This window comes from Scatophagus argus, chromosome 21 (genome assembly GCF_020382885.2).
Source record: "Scatophagus argus isolate fScaArg1 chromosome 21, fScaArg1.pri, whole genome shotgun sequence".
Lineage (NCBI taxonomy): Eukaryota > Metazoa > Chordata > Actinopteri > Scatophagidae > Scatophagus > Scatophagus argus.
In genome coordinates, this window is record NC_058513.1 from 10,068,285 (window position 1) to 10,087,536 (window position 19,252).

The window sequence follows — 19,252 nt, forward strand, 5'->3', positions numbered from 1 at the left end:
TGACAAACCAATCACTCTTAACTTTTCACCACCTGTCAAACGAATAACCATTTTTTTGCTTCTTTTCGAATTGAAATTTTGAATGTCATGCAGATCATATAACCTGGAAGCCAAAGGGAAATTTTTGTATAGACATTGATCCTCATCTCAGGATAAATCTTGACTGATTTTCTCACTTTTCCTCTAGTGTTACAATGAGGTTCAAATGCGTTATTTTAAGCAAAATGTCTCAACTATTAGATGGAACAAATACAACAAATAGTTTCTGTTAGGATTAGCAATAATAACTTTAGTGACCATTTTTACACAGCATATCATGAGGCCAAACTTTGTTTGCCCAACACTTCGGTTCATGACCACCAGCCTCAGCTGTACCTTGCGAATAAAAAGTGACAAATGTTAGTTAGATAACACACAAAACAAAGACAGCATACATGGTAAACATACTACCCATTTAACTTCTGGATGTTAGCCTTGATCCATTAGCATTTAGCACAAATTGAAGCATGGCTGCAGACTGTTAGCCCTGTTTAGTTAGATGATTGTCTTGTATGTGGCTGACAGCTGTTCTCAGCGGAAAATGCATGTCTGTACTAAACTCCTCAGGGATGAAGAGGTTGTTCCGCTTCAAAAGCCACTTATATATATATTTTGTATATATATATGTACACACACACAAACCTAAAAATCGTTACAGAACTCACAATCACACCAATATGCTATGCAGACCTCCCACTAGTAGTGTACACACATTATCAGAATGGTTTTCAGAAAGACTGAAGACAAATAGTCATGGTCTCTCCAATAGTATATCGTACTTTCTGACTGACATGTGCTGCCTTGTGCACCTGTCCCATCACTATAAATCCAAGCTCAGCACCAAAATAAACGTAATTAAACACACAGATCACATGAATTGCCGAACTGTATCAGTTAACATAACACTGAAACTGACTTCATTCTGCTCCACTGGTGAGGTTTGGTTATGAGATGGTGGTCTGGATGTTCGTGTGTCACTCTGTACTGTTTTAAAAAAAAAAAAAAACCCATCGGCTTAAGACCACAGTGCAACCACTGTTCGAGGATTCTCAGACTCCACGTAGTCATGTCTGCAATGCATATTCCTGTCCAGATGTGAGCAGCTGTTACAGACAGGCTGACCCACAAGGCTCTGACTTGGTGCTTGGTCGACAGCCAGGGGACTTGGCCAACTGAGGAAATACAACTTCGCTTGTCAACGTTACTTTAAAGCTGCTGCAAATAGACTGACTGACAGCTGTGTGCACAATGACATCAAGTGAACTTTTGCTGTGTTTTTAATGCTTTACAAACAAACTTGGCGATTTCTACACAACATTTGGAAAGATCATTTAAAGAGACAACAAAGATACATTTTCTGCAGACTTAATCAAACGGATGAGCATTTTTAAAGATTTTTTTTTTTATTTGTGCTGCAAGTGCTCTACAAGGGTACAATTTAAATTATCCTGTTTCCAAATGAATACAATAAATAAAAATATCTTCAACTGAAACATCTAAGATGGAAAATTACATCAAATACATCATATTCAGTATCGCTACACATTTACATAATGCATTTCTTTTTAACAAAAACCCAAAAGTGCATGGCTTCTGATGAACTGTGCCAGAACAGCTTCTTAATGATTATTATTATTATTATTATTATGAACATATAGATTTAGCTGTACACTCACAAATTACTATACAATCCTCAACCTGGTCACCTGAATTGATTCCAACATATTTATTTCAGTAAGTGAAACCTCAAGTCTCTTGTCCAACATTTGATATTAACAGATATTGGAAATCGTGCAAATTTAGAGCTGTTTGATAGTAAATCAGCTCCATCTGCTAGTTAATGTAATGTTACCAATTTAGTATATAGCAATCTCATGACATGAAGGCAACATTTATGAAAGTTTAAAAAAAAACAAACAAAAAAAAAAACATCAGGTTTGTGAATTTCAAAATAATTTTCACTGATGTAACCTACTAGAGACCAAAGGGAGGAAAGTAAAAGATCAGATAAAGGAAATAAAACAAAAATGGAAACAGTCTGAGTGTGCAAAAATGTGAAGGGATGAGGGAGGGGGAAGTAAGAATGAAACACTTTTTGAACATAGGTCAGAGTACATATCATATAGCTTCTGTTTATAATGAACACTGAGACTTTTTGTCAGGGCTGTGCCTCTGCTTCTTTCACTCTAGTGCTCACCAAACCAGTCATTAGCTGAACATCTCATTGGCTTCTGACCACACTTAAGATGGAAGAGCCAGAAATCCAGTTGCAGACCTAAATTAAGATATTTGGTAATGATATTTGGGTACATGTCCGCCAAATTAACGTTTTAGCTGTAGACAGCGTGAAAATATCTGCCTGTTGCATCAAATCATCTTAAAGAAAAAGGACTTACTCCATGTTGCTTTTCAGCTGATGCACAGTCCGCTTATCCAGGTAACGACAGAAGAGAGTGAGCAGGTTTGAGGGCAGGAGGAGCGGCTCCACCAGAGAACATTGGGACAGCTGTCCCGCCACCTGGAATATCGTGTCAGTCCTATAAAATAAAACAAAACAACAAAAACACCCCACTAAGGACACTACTAACACCAACGGACAAATTTTATAAGAATGTTAAAATTATCTCTCATAATGGAATATTAGCTTTAAAACTCCTACCAGGTCTCAAAGTCACCAATGCTGGGCTCTAGAGGAGCACCTGAGGACAGCAGCTTCTCTCCTTGGGACAGGAGAGCATACAATAAGGACAGTCCAAACTGAAACAAAAAAGAAGCTTATAAGAGCATGTCATCAGTACCAAAAAAAATATATAAATAAATAAAGTCAAGCAGTGGCAGCGAGCACAGACCTTGTTCTGACAAGCCAGCGTGAGGGACGTCACAGACTCAGATGTGAGATCTTTCAGGACTCTGATTAGCTGACTGAATGTCAGGCCTCCAATCACATTTCGAAGAGGCGGGTACAGCACTGGAAGAGCCTAAAAGGAGGACATGAAGATATAAATTTAAAAATTACAAAATATGCATTCGCTTACGTTTATTGCTACAAGAGCATTTGAACATGGAAGTCTATTTGGACCTTTTGAACAAAGTGTGTAGCTAAACTCAAAAGGTCACTTTTGAGACGCAAAAGAAATTTGCCTCAGTGCAACATCAAATGAAGACAGAAAAACTCCCTCACCTCTTCAGTATCTCTGCTCATCAGTGTAGGCAGATTAGAGGTCACAATTCTTAAGATTTTCAGTGCAGCATCATGTTTGAGGAATGGGAGCAGACGGGCAAGCAACTTTTTGCCTTTTGAGACCAGCAGGAAAGGAAGAAACTCCTCTCCTGAATCTCTACATTGAAACATTTCAGGAAATTCACTGCGCAAATTCAATACCAAAAAATGTTAAATGAACTACAATGGTACATCTCAGTTAAAGCTAGAAACAAGAAGAAACCTAAATTAATTTTCTACAAGCAACACTAACACAACATGCATGACTTCTTGTAAGTGGCGGGGTCTTCATAACTCACAGGGGATCATGGCGTTGCAGCTGGGAGTAGATGTGCTCTACTTTCCTCTGTGTCTCCTCCATCAACCTTCGCTGTTCTGCTTCAGACAACACTGTGGTTTTCATCCTCTCCCTTTCCTCGACCTCCAACAGAACAATGAACAACTGCAGGGAAGAACAGGTGTGACTTTGCTGGAGAACAAGGTTAAGAAAAAGACATCTCACCACATAAAAAAGTAATCAGCAGGTACCTTTTCTACTTTGCCGAGGACCTCTAACCGTTGTTGTCTGATGTCTTTTTGTTCCTGTAATGTGGAAATAAGCCTCATTGTCAGAGGGCAGATTAATGCAGTTCTAAGATGCTACAGTTCCAACACTTACCTCAAGTGGACCTTGAGCTTGGACCGCGTGAACTGCACCAATGGCACGACGAGGAGAGTAACATGTGGACACAGCAACTTGACCCAAAGATCCTTCAATGTGCACCACTGACAGAGCAAAAGAGTTTTACAGATGTAGAAAAACATGCACAGAATTGCGACTTTAAAGCCTGAGCAGAAAAAGATCTTGCATTGCTCATGTCTGCAGGTTTTCCTCTCAGGCCGCATACAGTCCCAACAACCCCTCACAAGCAAGGTAAGGCAGTACGCATGCAACCTGAGAGGCAAAGTACTCCCTTTGCAAAGAAATATTGTTTTGACAGCATAGTAATAACTGAAGGTGGCACATGAGTATGCACTTTAGTGAGATGACTGCTGGACAATCAGAAAAATATCAGACTGACAGAAACCGGATTTTGAAAAATGAAGGTGGAACACACAGAGACAGAGTATGACTGGAACCTTTCCAGGCAACATGAAAGAAGAGGCAATGTGCTCCAGCATCATGAACAGGAGAGGAGAGAAAAACCTGGCGTGTAGGAGTCCGTTTTCGTGATGTAGGGTGTGGTGAGCTTGGGTGGCTCCCTCTTTCCTCTGATGCCCAGCTCTTCCTCTGCCATCTTGGCCTCTATTCGGCGATAGTACTCCTATGACAAAGTATAAACATGCTAGCCATGAAATGTCTTTTCCCTGCAGTCAAAAACTGGCTTTTCTGATTAAAAAAAAAAAAGTTGATTTTCTTAGCTCAAAAGCAACAATGAACAAGGATGACAACACATCAAACATTTCCCACCTGGTAATAGTAGTCTTCAAGGTATGGATGCTCACTTTGCAGCTGAATCATCTGCAGCCTGGTGATCCACTCCTTCTCTTTGGCTGTCATGAGATTACAGTAAGGATCCCAGCCGTCTGGTTTTCTACAAATGGGTCACATTTTTCTATGAGTGAACCTATTCCCATTTCATAACATACTGAATGTGACAAAATAAGTCAGATCTTAACCTTTGGAATATACGCTGTTTTTGACTAAGTAGTCGTTTATGTTGCGGGTGGAGCTGGGTGACAGGACCAGGGTATCTGTGGGTCACATAAAAATAGACGCAATCAACATAGTTTATTTATGCAGTTCAGTGAGGCAATACTAAGTTTTCTCTTGCAGAATGTAAACACCAGGAAAGTTGGGTATTCAAATTGGTCAAATTTTGCACTTGAAATTAAAACTGATCCCATAATCAAGATGTGTTCAAAATGTGCTCACTTTAGTTCTGTTTCTTCTCATTTTAGCCATGAGAATTTATGATCTCTCTTGTTATACACCTCATTTTGGTTTTTATTTTACATGTTTCTGTCTTGAGTTTTAACTCATATTTTTGTCAAGGTCAGCTGTGTATCCGTTCTTGGGATGCACAGTTGCATCCTATCTCCAGAAGGTTAAGTTTTACATTCCCCCAACTTTACACTGTAAATACGCACAAGAAATGGGTGAAATTTAAGGTGTCAGGTCCACGAAAAAGGATTTATGTACCTGTGAGGGATGAACACATCTGCCAAATCATAAACATACTCGATACTCAACCTTTGCTGACAAATTCTTGCCACAAATCAAACACTCTGTGAGATACACAAGATCATCACACACCTGAAATGCTGCACCGAATTAGATGAGGGGCTGTAAAAGGGGGACGGTCTTGGCGAGTTGGCACCAAAGCGAAGTTGCACCATCTTTGGAGTGAGAGACTGAGGAGTGGAAGGGCAGGGCCGGTTCGTAGGAAACATGAAGCCCCCTGTCTGATTCAGGAAAACATCACAAGTCATAACAGACAAGAAGATTTAGTGAATACTTTATAAATACAAATGCTGTTGGACTTAATATATGAGAACAGGTCTGATTATTATGGAATAAACCTGATTGTAAATTTGCCGAGGGGTTAATGGTGGACGTGAGAGGATGGGGGATCCCGGCACAATGGATGCATGTATCTGCAAGAGAAAGCTAGGATTCAGGAAGTAGGATTCAGGATGAATTTAACAGGCCACACCTGACAATGTGTTTAAAAGGAATAGTTTGACATTTTTAGGAAATGCATTTATTTACTTTCTTCAGTGCAGGAGATTGATGAAATTCATGTTTGCACAGTAAATATGTAGATGCAGCCAGTGCCCAATGAAGCTAAGCCAAATACTGGCTCCAGCTTCTAAATCATACAAACATCAGTGGTGTCAAAATTCTTAACCAACCCAGAAGAGGCTGAACTATTCCTTCAAAATAAACTATTATCTGGTAAAACCGAATTCTCCACCTGAGAGGGGCCTCTTTGGCCAAACTGTCTTCTAGGGTAGGATCCTCTGGGTTCCCCTCTCCTGCCCCTGAAGGAAGAGACAGGATATGGCAATTCCAGGAAGTTGGAGGTCAGGTGCTGACCTCTGCGACCATCAATCACACACACTATTGCACTGTCCTAAGAAACAAAATAGAATAAGACAACTATTTAAGTAACCCACTGTCACACAGATGATAACATGTCTTCTTGAATGATCTTAACCTGAAGTATTGATCCTGAGATTCTTCTGGTCTTTCTGGAAGAAGGTGCCATATACTGAAGGAGCAGATAAAAATCAAACGACAACAACAAAAAACATTAACAGTACAAAAATTCCTGTAAAAGTGCACACTTACATCATCCTCAAAGGTATTCCAATACATGGCATTCCCACAGTCCACTATGGCACTGTCAAGACCCTTAAAACGCAAAAACAGATCAAAGTGAAGACAAGCTGTGTGAGATAAGCTGTCAAATCCCCGCTTTCATATGGTAAATAAAAGAGCATCACCTTGAGGTTTGGTCGTCCTTGCACTATCCTCATCACAGCTGGATCTTCAAACATTTGGCCCCTTCCCAGCACTCTTCTCTGTCCCCTACCTCTGCCATGCTGCCCTGGAGGAGCCCGGGGCAGATATCGAGGCCTCTGTCTGGGAGGGGAGGGGGAGCTGTGGCGGGACGGTGGTTTGGGGTCTGCTGGAAATGGGGCTGGTGGAGGAGGAGGAGGAGGAGGAGGAGGAGGAGGTGGTGGTGGTGGCGGTGTTGCTGGTGGGCATGGCAGGTCTCCAAACTGAAGGAGGCCACTGCTGGGGTCCTCTGTAGTCCCCTGTGCATCAAGATCTATGACACAGATATATGTTGAAATACAGTCTGAGAGTAACTTTTTTTTTTTTTATTAACACAGAAAAACCAGAAATTAGAAATTACACTTTGCGAGACCTTAGAAATATAAACTAAACTAGCTCTACTCCAATGATTGAGAAAAAAAATCCCTTTTATAAGGATTTTAAGGTTTATGGGAAGTACATAAGTAAAAATACTGATTCTCTAGTTCAGGTAAAGGGTTCCTTTGATAAATAGTGATTAAATTACTCTGCGTGTCAGCAATCCTTTTGAATTTGAGGTCCAGTATTTTTCTGATGGGGCACCTGACAAATATTATCCGTTATTAAAATAATAAGGATTAAGGCTAAACCCGAGCTCCTTCTGAACGGGCACTGTACTAGTTTCTAAAAAAAAATGTGAGATCTTTAAAATTTATCTACATTTTTTTTGTTTCTTCTCATTTTTCCTGTGTAGAAATACAGTGTGCCATCCGCTGCACCTACTGCAGAGGCTCACAGGACTGTTGCCCCCTTCGAGGACAAAAGGATTGTTTCTATTAATCCGTTACACACCCATTCCAAACGTCTCTTCATTGTAGACGTTGATCTCCTCATCCTCCTCTGCCATGGCCTGCAGAAGCCCACAGTCCATGTTGGTGCCACCCTCTCCGTCGCTCCACTCATCTCCATTCTCTGGCCACTGAAGCTGAGACACCTCTTCAGGCTCCTGGGTGGGTGGAAACAATAAAACACTGAAAAATATATCAGCCAAATATGAGCCAAAAGACTCTGAGAAGCATTCTGGGAACCTTATAACTTAGGCCTAAAAAAAATGTCCACTTCATATGGAAAAGATTTTCACAGACACTGTTGTACTATAATCTTATGGCGACAGACATTTAACATTTAACTTAAGAGCTAAAAACTTTCTTGGCACGCTGCGTACAACCGTGCGCCCAACACCACACATTTAAAAAAAAACCATCCAAATGACGCCGACTTACTTGCAGCTGGTCTGACTCGCTCATTGTGTTTTTGAAAGTTATTTTTTACACTTCGAGCGGACAGGTGAAGACTTTCTTCGCAAAGCTACCCGCTTTCTTCTTACAGATACTGAGGGATGCTCATTAACATTTAAGTGAACTCACCTGCGAAGTGCAGAGGCGTGTACACGTCAACACGCTTCACGTGGAACGTCGTGCCGTCTCGTCTATTGTCTGTTACGGTCTGTGAATATTTTATTACGCTTTTTATGTCTTAAATAATTGATTCATGTTCTTTCCCCTTTTGTCGAAACCTGGACACGTTCAGGGTGCTGCCACTGATTTTAAACTAGTAGTGTTTGAGTTCCATACGGGTCGTCTGGGTGACAGTGAACAGCGACATCTAGTGGTCAAAGTGTACAAGGTTCTAGTAGCATATTCACCATTATACTATTCCTGTCCAGTGAAAACCATATAAAACCATTTGCCATTTTTTCTGACGAACTTTTGTTTATTATTTGTTTTATTATTTGTTTATAATTAAGTGTTCCTTTATGTGTTGGGAAAATTTTCCTACCTCTTAAGTTGAATGAACCATTAAAAAACAAACAAAAAAACAGCTCTTTGATTGGCTGTAAAATGCATTGTTTCACTGCTGTTTTACATGGCAATACTACAAACATATTAATGAGGGTCTTATGGAACATGAAGCATTGCTGTACATTAAACAACAGCAGTAACAGGCGCCATGCACATGAAGGCAGCAGTAATATTAATTAAAAAATAACATAACAGTAAAATACTGAAAGAAGCATTGCCATGAATTCAACATCCTAACTGAAATAACTAAGTAAATAACATCAACCTCTTAATATACATTTTCCTGTGTAATTCTCACTTTTTAAAAACATTTTCTTTCTTCATCTGCTATACATCTGCTGACACTAATTTCTTTGTAATTACTAAACTTTGTTCAGATATTTATTGTTATTATTAATATATTATTATTATTGTATGTTAAAATAATTTACCAGCTTATACTTCCTGATGTCACTGTTCTTAGTGCAGAATTGTGTAGACTTCAGATTACTTTTCATGATAGGTTGGTTTCAACAAACTTCCTCTGAAACAGCAAGACAAATCATGTTCTAATTTATTTTATTCTTTGGGATTGTTTTAAACAGATTGAATAGAGCAATAGTGAAAGAATAATGAAAAAGAAATCTGACATTAAATATATGACAGCTTCATTTGTTACACAAAACATTCCGTATATAGCAGTCAGCGTACAATATATAAATGCAGTTGCAGCGGGTGGCACTTATATTTTTTGCAATATAAAGCAAATATATTAAAGGGGATTTCCTTGCACAACAGTACACGTCATTCACTGAAACAATAAATTTTCTACCTTTGGCAAAAGAATTCAATTTTCAATATTCAATTTGAATCAGTACAGTATGTAAACGATTTACATACATGACAAAAGCATTTGGCGCACATTTTGTTTCTCTCTAACCACTGCTAGAGTTACATTTCACACTGCCAGTCTTAATGCAGTCCACTGTCTTGTTTTGTTTTTTTTAATTAACTGGGTTACACGATTCTCTTTTTGGTTCCCTCTCTCTAACAACTCTAATATTTTTAAAACCATGAAAGAGACCAGCTCCACCCTCATTTCCACAATAACAAACAGACAAAAAAATAAAAAAAAAGTCCTGCTGTGTCCTCAACCAAAGAGTTTGATGAAGCACGGGTGGCAGTAGGGTTTGTTCTCCTGCTCCTTGAAGCAGCCTTTGCTCAGGGGCTTCAGGCAGAAGTGACACACGAGGTGGTGGGGGTGGAATTTGGCCCCCATGGCGGTGACGCAGCGGCCCAGGATTGGCTGCTGGCAGGCCTGACACATGCTGCCACGGGACTGGTGGTAGTGGGCCTCACACAGGGGTTTGCCCTCGTGTTCAAAGAAGCTGCCGTTGACAAATGGGCTGTAGCACTCCTGGAGAAAAGAGGAAGTGAGAGTCAGTTGCAGCCCTGACTCATGGAACTATAATTAGAAAGTTGTCCTGTGAAAGGACAACTTTCTCATGACATAATTCCAAGTAATTTTGAGGTTTTCAGTTTTTTTTTTACATGGCAGTTTTACTTAGAGCAGGACTGCCCTGCTGACACATATGACACAGTTACACATCACAATTCGATCTGTTGGTCACTGAGCAGCTTCAAGTGCCTTGTTCATTGGAACTCATAAAACAAACAGGCAGTTCATTTGTCTCCTAAATGTGCCGTGATGCATTTGCAGGGTCATAGCAAGGATTTTTAGAAATACTGACCTGATAAATCCAAATTGCACAGTGGAATTGTTTTATAAATAATTGTCTGAGAGTTTCACTAAACACAGAGATAGCACTGACTTGGAAAGAAGTTGCTTCAATGTAAAAAAAAACAACAAAACAAAACAAGGCTGTGGTGTAATTAAATAGTTCTGCCATGTTACTGTAGCTTGACACATTTATTAGCTTCAGTGTAGTGACGCTTCATTTAATGTACTGTAACTGGTAGGTTAGCTCACTACATTTCCATGTAGCCTGCCCGACACCACTTTTGACTTCTCCAACTTTCTTGACTCCTTGTCCAAATAAATCTTTAAAAACTGCAACCATGATACTCCAAGAAATCAAGTCCTTGGTCACTCACACTCACCCTACATACGAAGCACTGTGGGTGCCAGAGAGAGTTGAGAGCTGAGATGTAGTTTTCCAGAATTGGCTGGCTGCAGCCTTGACAGCGGGAAGCAAACAGAGTCAAGAAGCACTGCTGGCAGTACTGCTGGCCCTCACGGTCATGGAAACCTGCAGAAGATCCGGTCACAGCTTTACACAGTTCAACAGTTTCTTTCATAAAGGTTAAATTAACTGAATGACGAACAGTGTCTGAACCTTTTCCATGTGACTCCAATCTGTGGAACATAAAACTACAATTTGTAGCAGTTTAAGTTTTGAAGATTTAAACATTGACTGTATTTTTTGTCTCAAAGCTTGTTCTGCTTTAAATTTGTCCATTTTCGTGCCAAAGTATTTCCTGAACTCTTTGTAGGGTGGAGCAGAACATTAACTAGCCTTTGAAAACCGTACAAATTGAATGTTTATAGCAGCTTTTTAAATCAGTCTTACAGTTTAGGGAAACGTGTACATGTCTACCTTCTATAGATTTCTATAGTAAATAAACTCAACAATTCACTGAATGATTAATTGAATGTGTTCATTTAGTCGTGCAAAGTTTTTTATTTATGTAAGCATGACTCTGCTGAGATTCACTGTTAACAGTTGTGTTGAACCCAGACAGGATGTGCCGCCCATTACCTTCCTCTCCGAATGCCCGGCTGCACTTAACACAGCAGAAACACTCTGGGTGCCAATTCTTATCCAGAGCGGTGACCATTTTCTAAACGACAAGCGGAATGAGAAGTTAAATGGCTTCAGGTGGGTCAACTGGGGGGATTAATTCAAGCTGTTCAAGTCAAAAAAAGCTTTGTGATACATGACAAATGCACACTCAAGTCTCTCACATTTAGAATGGGCTTGTTGCATTGTGCGCAGTGAGGGGAGAACAGGGTGAAGTAGTCCGACTCGCAGTACGGCCGTCCATCCTTCTCAAAGAAGTTGCGGCTGCCTAACTCTGTCTCACACTCAGTGCACACAAAGTGCTCTGGGTGCCAGACCTTCCCAAGAGCGGTTACCACCTGCATGATGAAACGTACGAAAGTCTTAATGAACAACATTTTCAAACGATCTTCTTTATGAATTTTGTTAAACTTACACATATGAAGTGAAAATAATTTAAAATAATTTTTGGAACATCAGTTCTAAGTATCATCATATCAATAAAACAAAGTTGTCTCAAGTTTATTATTCTTTTTCATAGTCTTTATAGGCTTATTACGATAACTCACCTGTCCTACCACTGGCTTTTGACAAGCTGAACAGTTTCCCTTGGAGGATGTCTGAACTCCTTGTCGGCTCAGGTCAGACTGAAGCAGCCCGAGCATGCTGTCCAATGAGCCCCCAGATGAGGGCTGCGCTGGGGCGGCGGGCTGCTGTGGTGTTGGCACCACCGGACTGACAGGTGCAGCTGGCTTTGAGAAGAGAAAAAAATAAAAATAAAAATGATATCTCATCTGTTATTGGTATTTTAATTCTCCATGAGTTAAACTTCAGTCTGCAGTTATTCTGAAATTAATTGCTATAAAAAACAGTGACTGTAAGGCTTTTGACAAACAGATAGGAGGATGTGTGGACCAAGGGTGCAGGTTTGGTTGTTTGTAATGCAACTGAAATACAGGTTTCACTTCACTTCACTTCACTGTGAAGGAAATGGCCCTGGTCATACACACACCACAACATTTGGAAACTAGTAGGCTGGGTCACTATGTGGCCTTTCATGCCTGTTCCCTGGAAGTTATCTGAAGTGTTTCTGGTAAATGCAGGAAAACACTGAAGGTACAAGTCTGCTTTCAAACAATAATAAAAGTCTAAGAAATTCCAGTCGCTCTGTGAGACTTAAATACAGCAATTCTTTATGGCAAATGTTAACATCATAACGCTAACGTGCTCATAAATGCAAGACGACCATGATGATGTTAGCAGGTATGATGTTCACCATGTGCTAATTAACACAAAACACAAAGTGCAGCTGAGGGAAATGTCATTAATTTTGTTGGTTTTTGGTCATGAAATTACTGGACACAATGCTCACACTTGTTATTACTCCCAGCTGGACTACATGCTGGAACCTACAATGACTCAAGGAATCACTCCCTTTGCTTACACTGCAGTCACTCACTGAAGAAGAGAATGACTGGCTTATGTACCACATCAAAAGTAGACCTATAACTCTATGTGAAGCTATTTTTGAAGCTGGAAAATTTCTCCACCAAGACTAGTTTCCATCCTCAGGCTCTATCTGGTGACTGGTTTACAGCAGGAAGGCTGTGCTGTGGCCAGGCCACACAATAACAGTGAAGACATCATGAAGTGAACATCTTCATCAGTCAGTGTGAGCTGTGTTTAAGCCTGGAACAACTGGGGTTGAATGGTAGAAAAAAAATACACACGCTCACGCAGTATCATCTTGGGCATAAGAGCGACCAAAATACGAAGCCAAACTGCACAGACTCTGGCTTCAAATGACATCACCAGCACAAGATGGCAGCAGACTTGTTTGAGATCTTTTGCCTTTACTTTTGTACAGTCGGAAGAAGTGTCATCCATCTTTATATATGGTCTACAATTTATACTAAGCATTTACAGGTTCAGTGATTTAAAATGCATTTGTGTGGTCTCTTACTTTGCTCTGGACTCTGAAGTCTGACAGGGAAGCCATCAGTTTGTCCAGTTCCAGTGTGGCTGAAGTTGCTGAAGGCTTCGCAGAGCTAGAGTGCAAAAGTTTTTATAAACCCACAAAATATACAGTTTCACTTGATCTTACTTAAAATACAGATGACATGACCGCACACCAAGCTCCGATAACTTCATTAGTGACGCTTTGGCCAAGCTTACATTTTTGCTTACAGAGATACATAATAACATCAGTGGAGCTTGGTTAAAAACACTGCCCGAAATTAAAACCGAGAGGGACTGTTTGTGGCTGTTAGTCTGCAACTATTTCAACAAGCCATCTGTCTTTGAAAGTGTAATAACAAAAAAACTGCAAAACTGACTTAATTAAGACATTTACTCACTCATACCTTGTGCAGATCAGTTAAAACAGACCTGGAATAAGTGCTATAAAATGCAATGTAATGTATATGTTGAAAAATGTACTTCATAATGCATTATAGACTATATTTCAGGTTATTTTGATCAAACTGTTTAAAAATTGTAAAAAAAAACCCCAAAAAACTTCATTTGATACAAACTACGGTGATAATTTAAATTTGATTAAACTGATTAGATTTGGTACCTGGAAGAGGAAGTCGGGGACTTATCCTTCATCTTGTCCCTCTCATCTTTCTTAGAAGGGAACTGAGCCAGGATCTCATCTGATCACAAAAACAAGGTCATATATGAGAAACAATTCAGAGTTAAACACACACACACACACACACACACACACAAACACACTAACTAACCTGTGATGTTGAACTGGGTGGCGTTCAATTCCTGCAGCAGATGGTCCAGTTCACTCAGACCTCCTCCCAACAGCGAGGAGGAGGAGAAGGCTGGAGGAGGATCTGTTGTGCGGGGAGAACGCGGTTTACACACTGTGCTGTAAGAATTACAAGACAGGCCAAAATTAAGATTAGGAAACATCCTGTCACTAATGTGTTTGGCTTCATTGTGGTCATGACTCACAGGAGACTCTTAAACTTCAGTTGTCCATTCAGAAATGAGTCACGTGGCAACAGATTACACTCATCTGTGCATGTGGTTTAAGATCCAAACACACTCATTGTCAAAACTGATTCTTCTTGAATGTGGTTCTACCTAGCTAACTAGCTTTATGCTGATATTTTCCCATCAAAGCTCAATGAGAGACTTTTTCTCTGATGTGAAATCTGTAGAACAATTTCTATTCAATAGATGTGCCCAAGTACCCAGATATTTTGAATAAAAGTAGCAATACTGTAGTATAAAAATACTCTGTTAGATGTCCTGGTTTTTCAAAGTCAAAAAGTTTTATCTCATTATGTAATTTAGCATCATTTTGTTTTATAATATTAATATTATAAGGTAATTTTATTATAGATCTGGCAGTGTGGCTAAGAAATGTATTCCCTGCAGATGAAGCTTTATTTTAAAATCAAGGAGAGAGTTACCTGTATAATTTGTCTGGGTTGGAGTTCTGGGAGGATTTCATTGCAGCGGAAACAGTCTGAGAGACACAACAGGAACACAATCGATCATAATTTTCACTGAAGAAGGTGTTACAAAAGCAGCATGAAGTCACAGAGACCAGGCAAAATCTCTGCTGAGAAAATTGGTATGAATCCAACCCATCGTCCAGCAGCTAATTGCCTACCTGCTGTGGGGTGTAGGCGGGCGGCGGCGGCCGGGCCGGGGCGGTGTCCTCGCTGACAGGATCAACATTTTGCGGAGGGTCAGAGGTGAGCAGGACAGGACATCGAGCGAGAGGAGAGCCGGTGTTCTCTAGATCAGCCAGGAGGGCATCTGAGAGGGAGGGAGAGAAAGAAATCAACTGAATCAGACATACAGAATCAGCATAAATGTAGTAGAAATTTGGTTAGATTTACAATTCACTTAGCTTTTTGATGAGAAAAGACAGTTAATTTCCCCATAATGTATCTCTATATAATGTGATGGTGTTATGAGTTTGTTTATGAAGCATCAAAGGGAAAAAGAAAAAGATATGAGTTAAGAAACGGATTTAAGAACCATGCAGTGCAGACGATAACACACTGGATGACTGACATGGAGACAAGGTTAAACAGGTAAATGACAGAACGAAGCACATGCAAACACGGGCACAGACAGTTACGTACCAAACACAACAATACGAGGACTGAGAGGGTAATTAGGTGGCTCAGGCACTCCTAAGGAAAGACAGAGAGCCTGTGTGACCAATATAACAGCAACAAAATCAGCCCATGTCAGACGTGACATGGAGGACACTGGGCGTCCTCAGTCAAAACAAGACAGTCCGAATTTTGCACGACCCAGAGAAAGTCCGTCCACACGGCGAAGTTATTAGAGCTCACAAGCATTTCTGCATTCAACTCAAGACATGCTGGCATGGAAAGGAAGCAGAGGAGGAAGAGTGTTTGGCAACTGATATCTAAATGCACTCCGCTCCTCCCTTGTTCACTCACTGCATGCTGAAGTGGACGCTGCCCAGAAACTAAACTTGTTCAAAGGGTAGACTTTGCCGCTGCATGACATCATTCAGTGCTGACAAAATATATGTGCAACTGCAGGCCAAAGTTGTCATACTAAGTATTAATTTAGTAGTTCTCAACCTTTTTTGCCTAATGCGCCCACACAGATCCATCAGATAGCTGAAGTATCCCATTAAAGGGCCCACAGAGTGATTTAGTATCACACTTCATAAAAGCTCTGACACTTGCAAGAGACTCATCTAATAATAAATTAATCAAAGTCACTGCAGAAGAGACCAAATTATCCTGGAATTTGGAATTCTGGATCCTACAGTTCCCATAATTCAACCCAATACCATCTGTCTTTCCAATATATCCCACATCATACAGACTTAATGCAGGGTGTATGTAAAAAAAACTGCACTAAGCAAACTGTTATCAGGGTCATTTTCCCAGACTTGCTGGAATCTTGGAATCGTTGTTGTTTGGGTCTGGTCTCTTTTTTTCCCAGTAGGCTTGCTCGAGCTTGCGCACTGCTACCACTTGGAACAGCAGACATTGGGTGGTTCAACCATTTAACATCACTTTTTTGTCTGTCTATTCAACAGGCATTCACACACTCACAAATGCACCTTGTCATGGTAAGACTGACTCAGGTTGGTGGTGGTGGTGGGGGGGGAGTGTGTCCTGTACAGTCACTGATTGGTTAATCTAACCGACAATAAATATACAATTGTAGAAGCAAATACCTCTGATTGGTAATCACTGATCTGCTGTAGATCATCGTGGGAACAAAAATGAGACATAAAACCAAGTTAAGATCAGAGCTCCAGGACAGGACACGGAGAGGAGCTTTAATAAGGTGCTGTTCCTCATTAACAAGCTTTAATTATAACCATATGCTTCTGCTCTCATCAGTGTCGGTAACATGCATCAGCATGGGGGAAGTCTCACCACAAGGTGTTGGAACTGAAGATGTTCAAATTTCATTTTTTTCAGACAATTTACTTATATTTATTTATATAAATTTCAACATTTATTCCATGTAGAACAGCTACTACTCAACGGATCTCGTTGTGAATTTTCTGATCTACGGTTTCCACGGTCAAGAATGAATTCTGAACCTCAGATTCTCACATTCTGTTGGTCTTTGTAGATGTTTGATTCATCAGGCTTTTCTCTGATACGATAAACCTGAGCTTATTTACGTTGCCTTAGTTCACTGTGGTGGTCACTTCTGCCCCAGATGATTCACACTTCTGGTACGACCATGTGGTGAGAATCTTGCGCATATATTATTTGCCCTCCTCCTCCCTGCTGAGTGTGTGTGTCTCTGTCTCACACACACGTACTCTAAACTGCTCATATAAGGAGCTGAACCTCTCTCAATGGGAATTATGACCATATTTAGAGCTGCCTGTCGACTTGTTTGTGTTGGCCAAAGCAATCTCTAACAAGTGGTCTCTCTCAACGAAAAGCCTCGCCAGATCCAAGATATAAACTTACAACATTGTTGGACAACAGTGTAAACCGAGAGTCCCGAACATGGCCACTGCCTAACTGAAACACTCACCCAGTCACCCAATAACTTGGTCTCACTGCATGTAATCCAATCCAGATGTGCCCAGATGTACTTGGCTACATCTAGTCATTCCTTCCAGTTTTGCTTGAATAGCATAAATCGCCCAATTCTGAAGTGGACTTCAAGCAAAAAAAAAAACAAACAAACAAAAAAAAGCAGCCGAGACAAAAAAAGGGCCTTTCTATTTTCATTGAACTCTGTGGCTTTTTGAAACAGCAGAGCGGCCCTGGGCTATTTCAGGGCCTTTCCGACACAGTTATTCTCAAACACAGAGCCAGCTTCTCATAATGTTGTCCTGAGAAAGGGAAGAAGGCTTCCTTTGACATCACTATCAAGCAGAAAAGACAGAGCAGGGCATGCCTCCTCACTGATGTCTTCAAAATGGAAAACACTCTGTTGCCCATTATGTGGCTTCTCTGCATCCCCTGACTTGTTAATATTAATGGAGGAGGACAGACTGAGGTGGATCCCTTTTCAAATCTAATTTACAAAGAATTTATTAAATTTGCAGGACACACACGAACCACTCAGCAGTGGTCAGGCGAACACACAGCAATGTGGCTCTTGTGTTACCTGTGTGAGTGTGTGCATTTGTGGCCTGTTTGCTTGGAAATCTAAACACAATTCTGCCATTAATAAAATCTGAGAGGATGGAAGCACTCTGGGAACAGGTTAATAAGGTATCACAAGATGTCATATGAGAGAAAGCCCTCATTCAGTCCAAGTTTTTTGCCTTTGCTTTTCTCTGCCTGTATGTTGTGTTATATTGTAAAATCCGTTAAATCCCATTTACATTACAGCCTCATACATGTCTTTGTAGATAAGGAAAGCAAATTCTGCTGCACTGTGACTGCCAGAATGAACAGAGGGCTTATTTCCTCTGTAAAGGCACACCACCCCTTCCCCAAAGATCCCCTCAGGATATCTCACCATGTAGTTCCAACGCTTGAAACGAAGGAACAGCTCTAACACTTACCCAAATCGTCCATGATACGTTTTCAGCCGAGTGTTTCCCTCCTTCTGTGACACGATACGGACGCGGACAGCATTAACAAGTAGTGATGGAAGCGTATCAAAGCCCGCAAGATGAGACTATTGTCTGCGTCGGTCCTGAATAACTTCTTGGACACCGTTATCCGCCAAGAGAGGAGGAGGAGGAGGAGGAAGAGGAGGAGGGCGTCCCGTTTCTTTCTTTCTTTCTTTTTTTTTCTACACGACTCTCTTCCTGTGTAATGCCTACCAGGACCTCAGGCTGGAGAAGGCGTAGTTAAATAAATGTGGTTACAAACCCCGCATTCCCCGGACACAAGACGTCATCCTGGACATTCCTAGTCCATATTTGGGAGAGAAAATTAAGCATTTAGTGGCGCCGGGAGCTGCACAAAGTGCAGCAGGACTCGCTGCAGCGAAAATGTTGGTAAATGCATTTTACTGGCGTGTCCCTGACAGTGAATACAACCTGAGGATACACAGTGACCGGCCGACTCCACAGCATCTGCATGGTTACTGTTATTTCCACTTTAAAAAAATATATATTATTAGGCCAACATCTGATACAAGCAACATGGATTTTTCTCAATAAAAGAATAAAATTATAAAATTTTTGAAAAGGCTTGAAAAAAAATTGGATTTTCCGTTCAACTGCTCTGTTGTAAATTTCTATTACAAATTCATTTTCAATATATGATTGTACCAAAACACGATTTTCTAAGAACTTGCTCCACTCCATGACAGGATTTAAGCCCACATTTGTTGTCTCAAGTGCTTCTTAATATAATACACACATTTCCATATA

General features: G+C 40.5%; 2 protein-coding genes and 1 long non-coding RNA gene across 5 annotated transcripts; 1 reads left to right on the forward strand and 2 right to left on the reverse strand.

Annotated features, from left to right (window-relative positions):
• Positions 1-793: 793 nt before the first annotated feature.
• patl2 (PAT1 homolog 2) lies at positions 794-8,226 on the reverse strand. Of its 2 annotated transcripts, none has more exons than XM_046377419.1 (19): positions 8,066-8,226; positions 7,635-7,788; positions 6,749-7,077; positions 6,594-6,656; positions 6,460-6,513; positions 6,217-6,375; positions 5,822-5,896; positions 5,556-5,704; positions 4,919-4,993; positions 4,710-4,833; positions 4,446-4,563; positions 3,918-4,024; positions 3,788-3,841; positions 3,559-3,701; positions 3,221-3,377; positions 2,889-3,017; positions 2,699-2,796; positions 2,436-2,576; positions 794-1,023 (listed from the first exon to the last, which is right to left on the reverse strand). In XM_046377419.1, the coding sequence occupies exons 1-19, from the start codon at positions 8,087-8,089 to the stop codon at positions 1,014-1,016; spliced, it is 2,163 nt and encodes a 720-aa protein (XP_046233375.1). In that variant the 5' UTR covers positions 8,090-8,226; the 3' UTR covers positions 794-1,013. The 2 variants fall into 2 exon arrangements, with proteins under 2 accessions (XP_046233375.1, XP_046233374.1); XM_046377418.1 differs by lacking the exon at positions 794-1,023 and adding an exon at positions 1,424-2,314.
• Positions 8,162-12,490, forward strand: LOC124052778. Its single transcript, XR_006842055.1, has 3 exons — positions 8,162-8,286; positions 11,383-11,523; positions 11,966-12,490. It is a non-coding gene; the product is annotated as an uncharacterized LOC124052778 (long non-coding RNA).
• On the reverse strand, positions 9,186-18,673 carry LOC124052777 (transforming growth factor beta-1-induced transcript 1 protein-like). Of its 2 annotated transcripts, XM_046377420.1 has the most exons (12): positions 18,434-18,673; positions 15,543-15,593; positions 15,062-15,210; positions 14,859-14,914; positions 14,172-14,308; positions 14,003-14,081; positions 13,388-13,472; positions 11,994-12,176; positions 11,610-11,783; positions 11,404-11,485; positions 10,745-10,893; positions 9,186-10,040 (listed from the first exon to the last, which is right to left on the reverse strand). In XM_046377420.1, exons 1-12 carry the CDS (start codon positions 18,444-18,446, stop codon positions 9,774-9,776), a joined length of 1,425 nt encoding a protein of 474 aa, XP_046233376.1. In that variant the 5' UTR covers positions 18,447-18,673; the 3' UTR covers positions 9,186-9,773. The 2 variants fall into 2 exon arrangements, with proteins under 2 accessions (XP_046233376.1, XP_046233377.1); XM_046377421.1 differs by lacking the exon at positions 15,543-15,593 and having other exon boundaries at positions 18,434-18,667.
• Between the last annotated feature and the right edge of the window lie 579 nt (positions 18,674-19,252).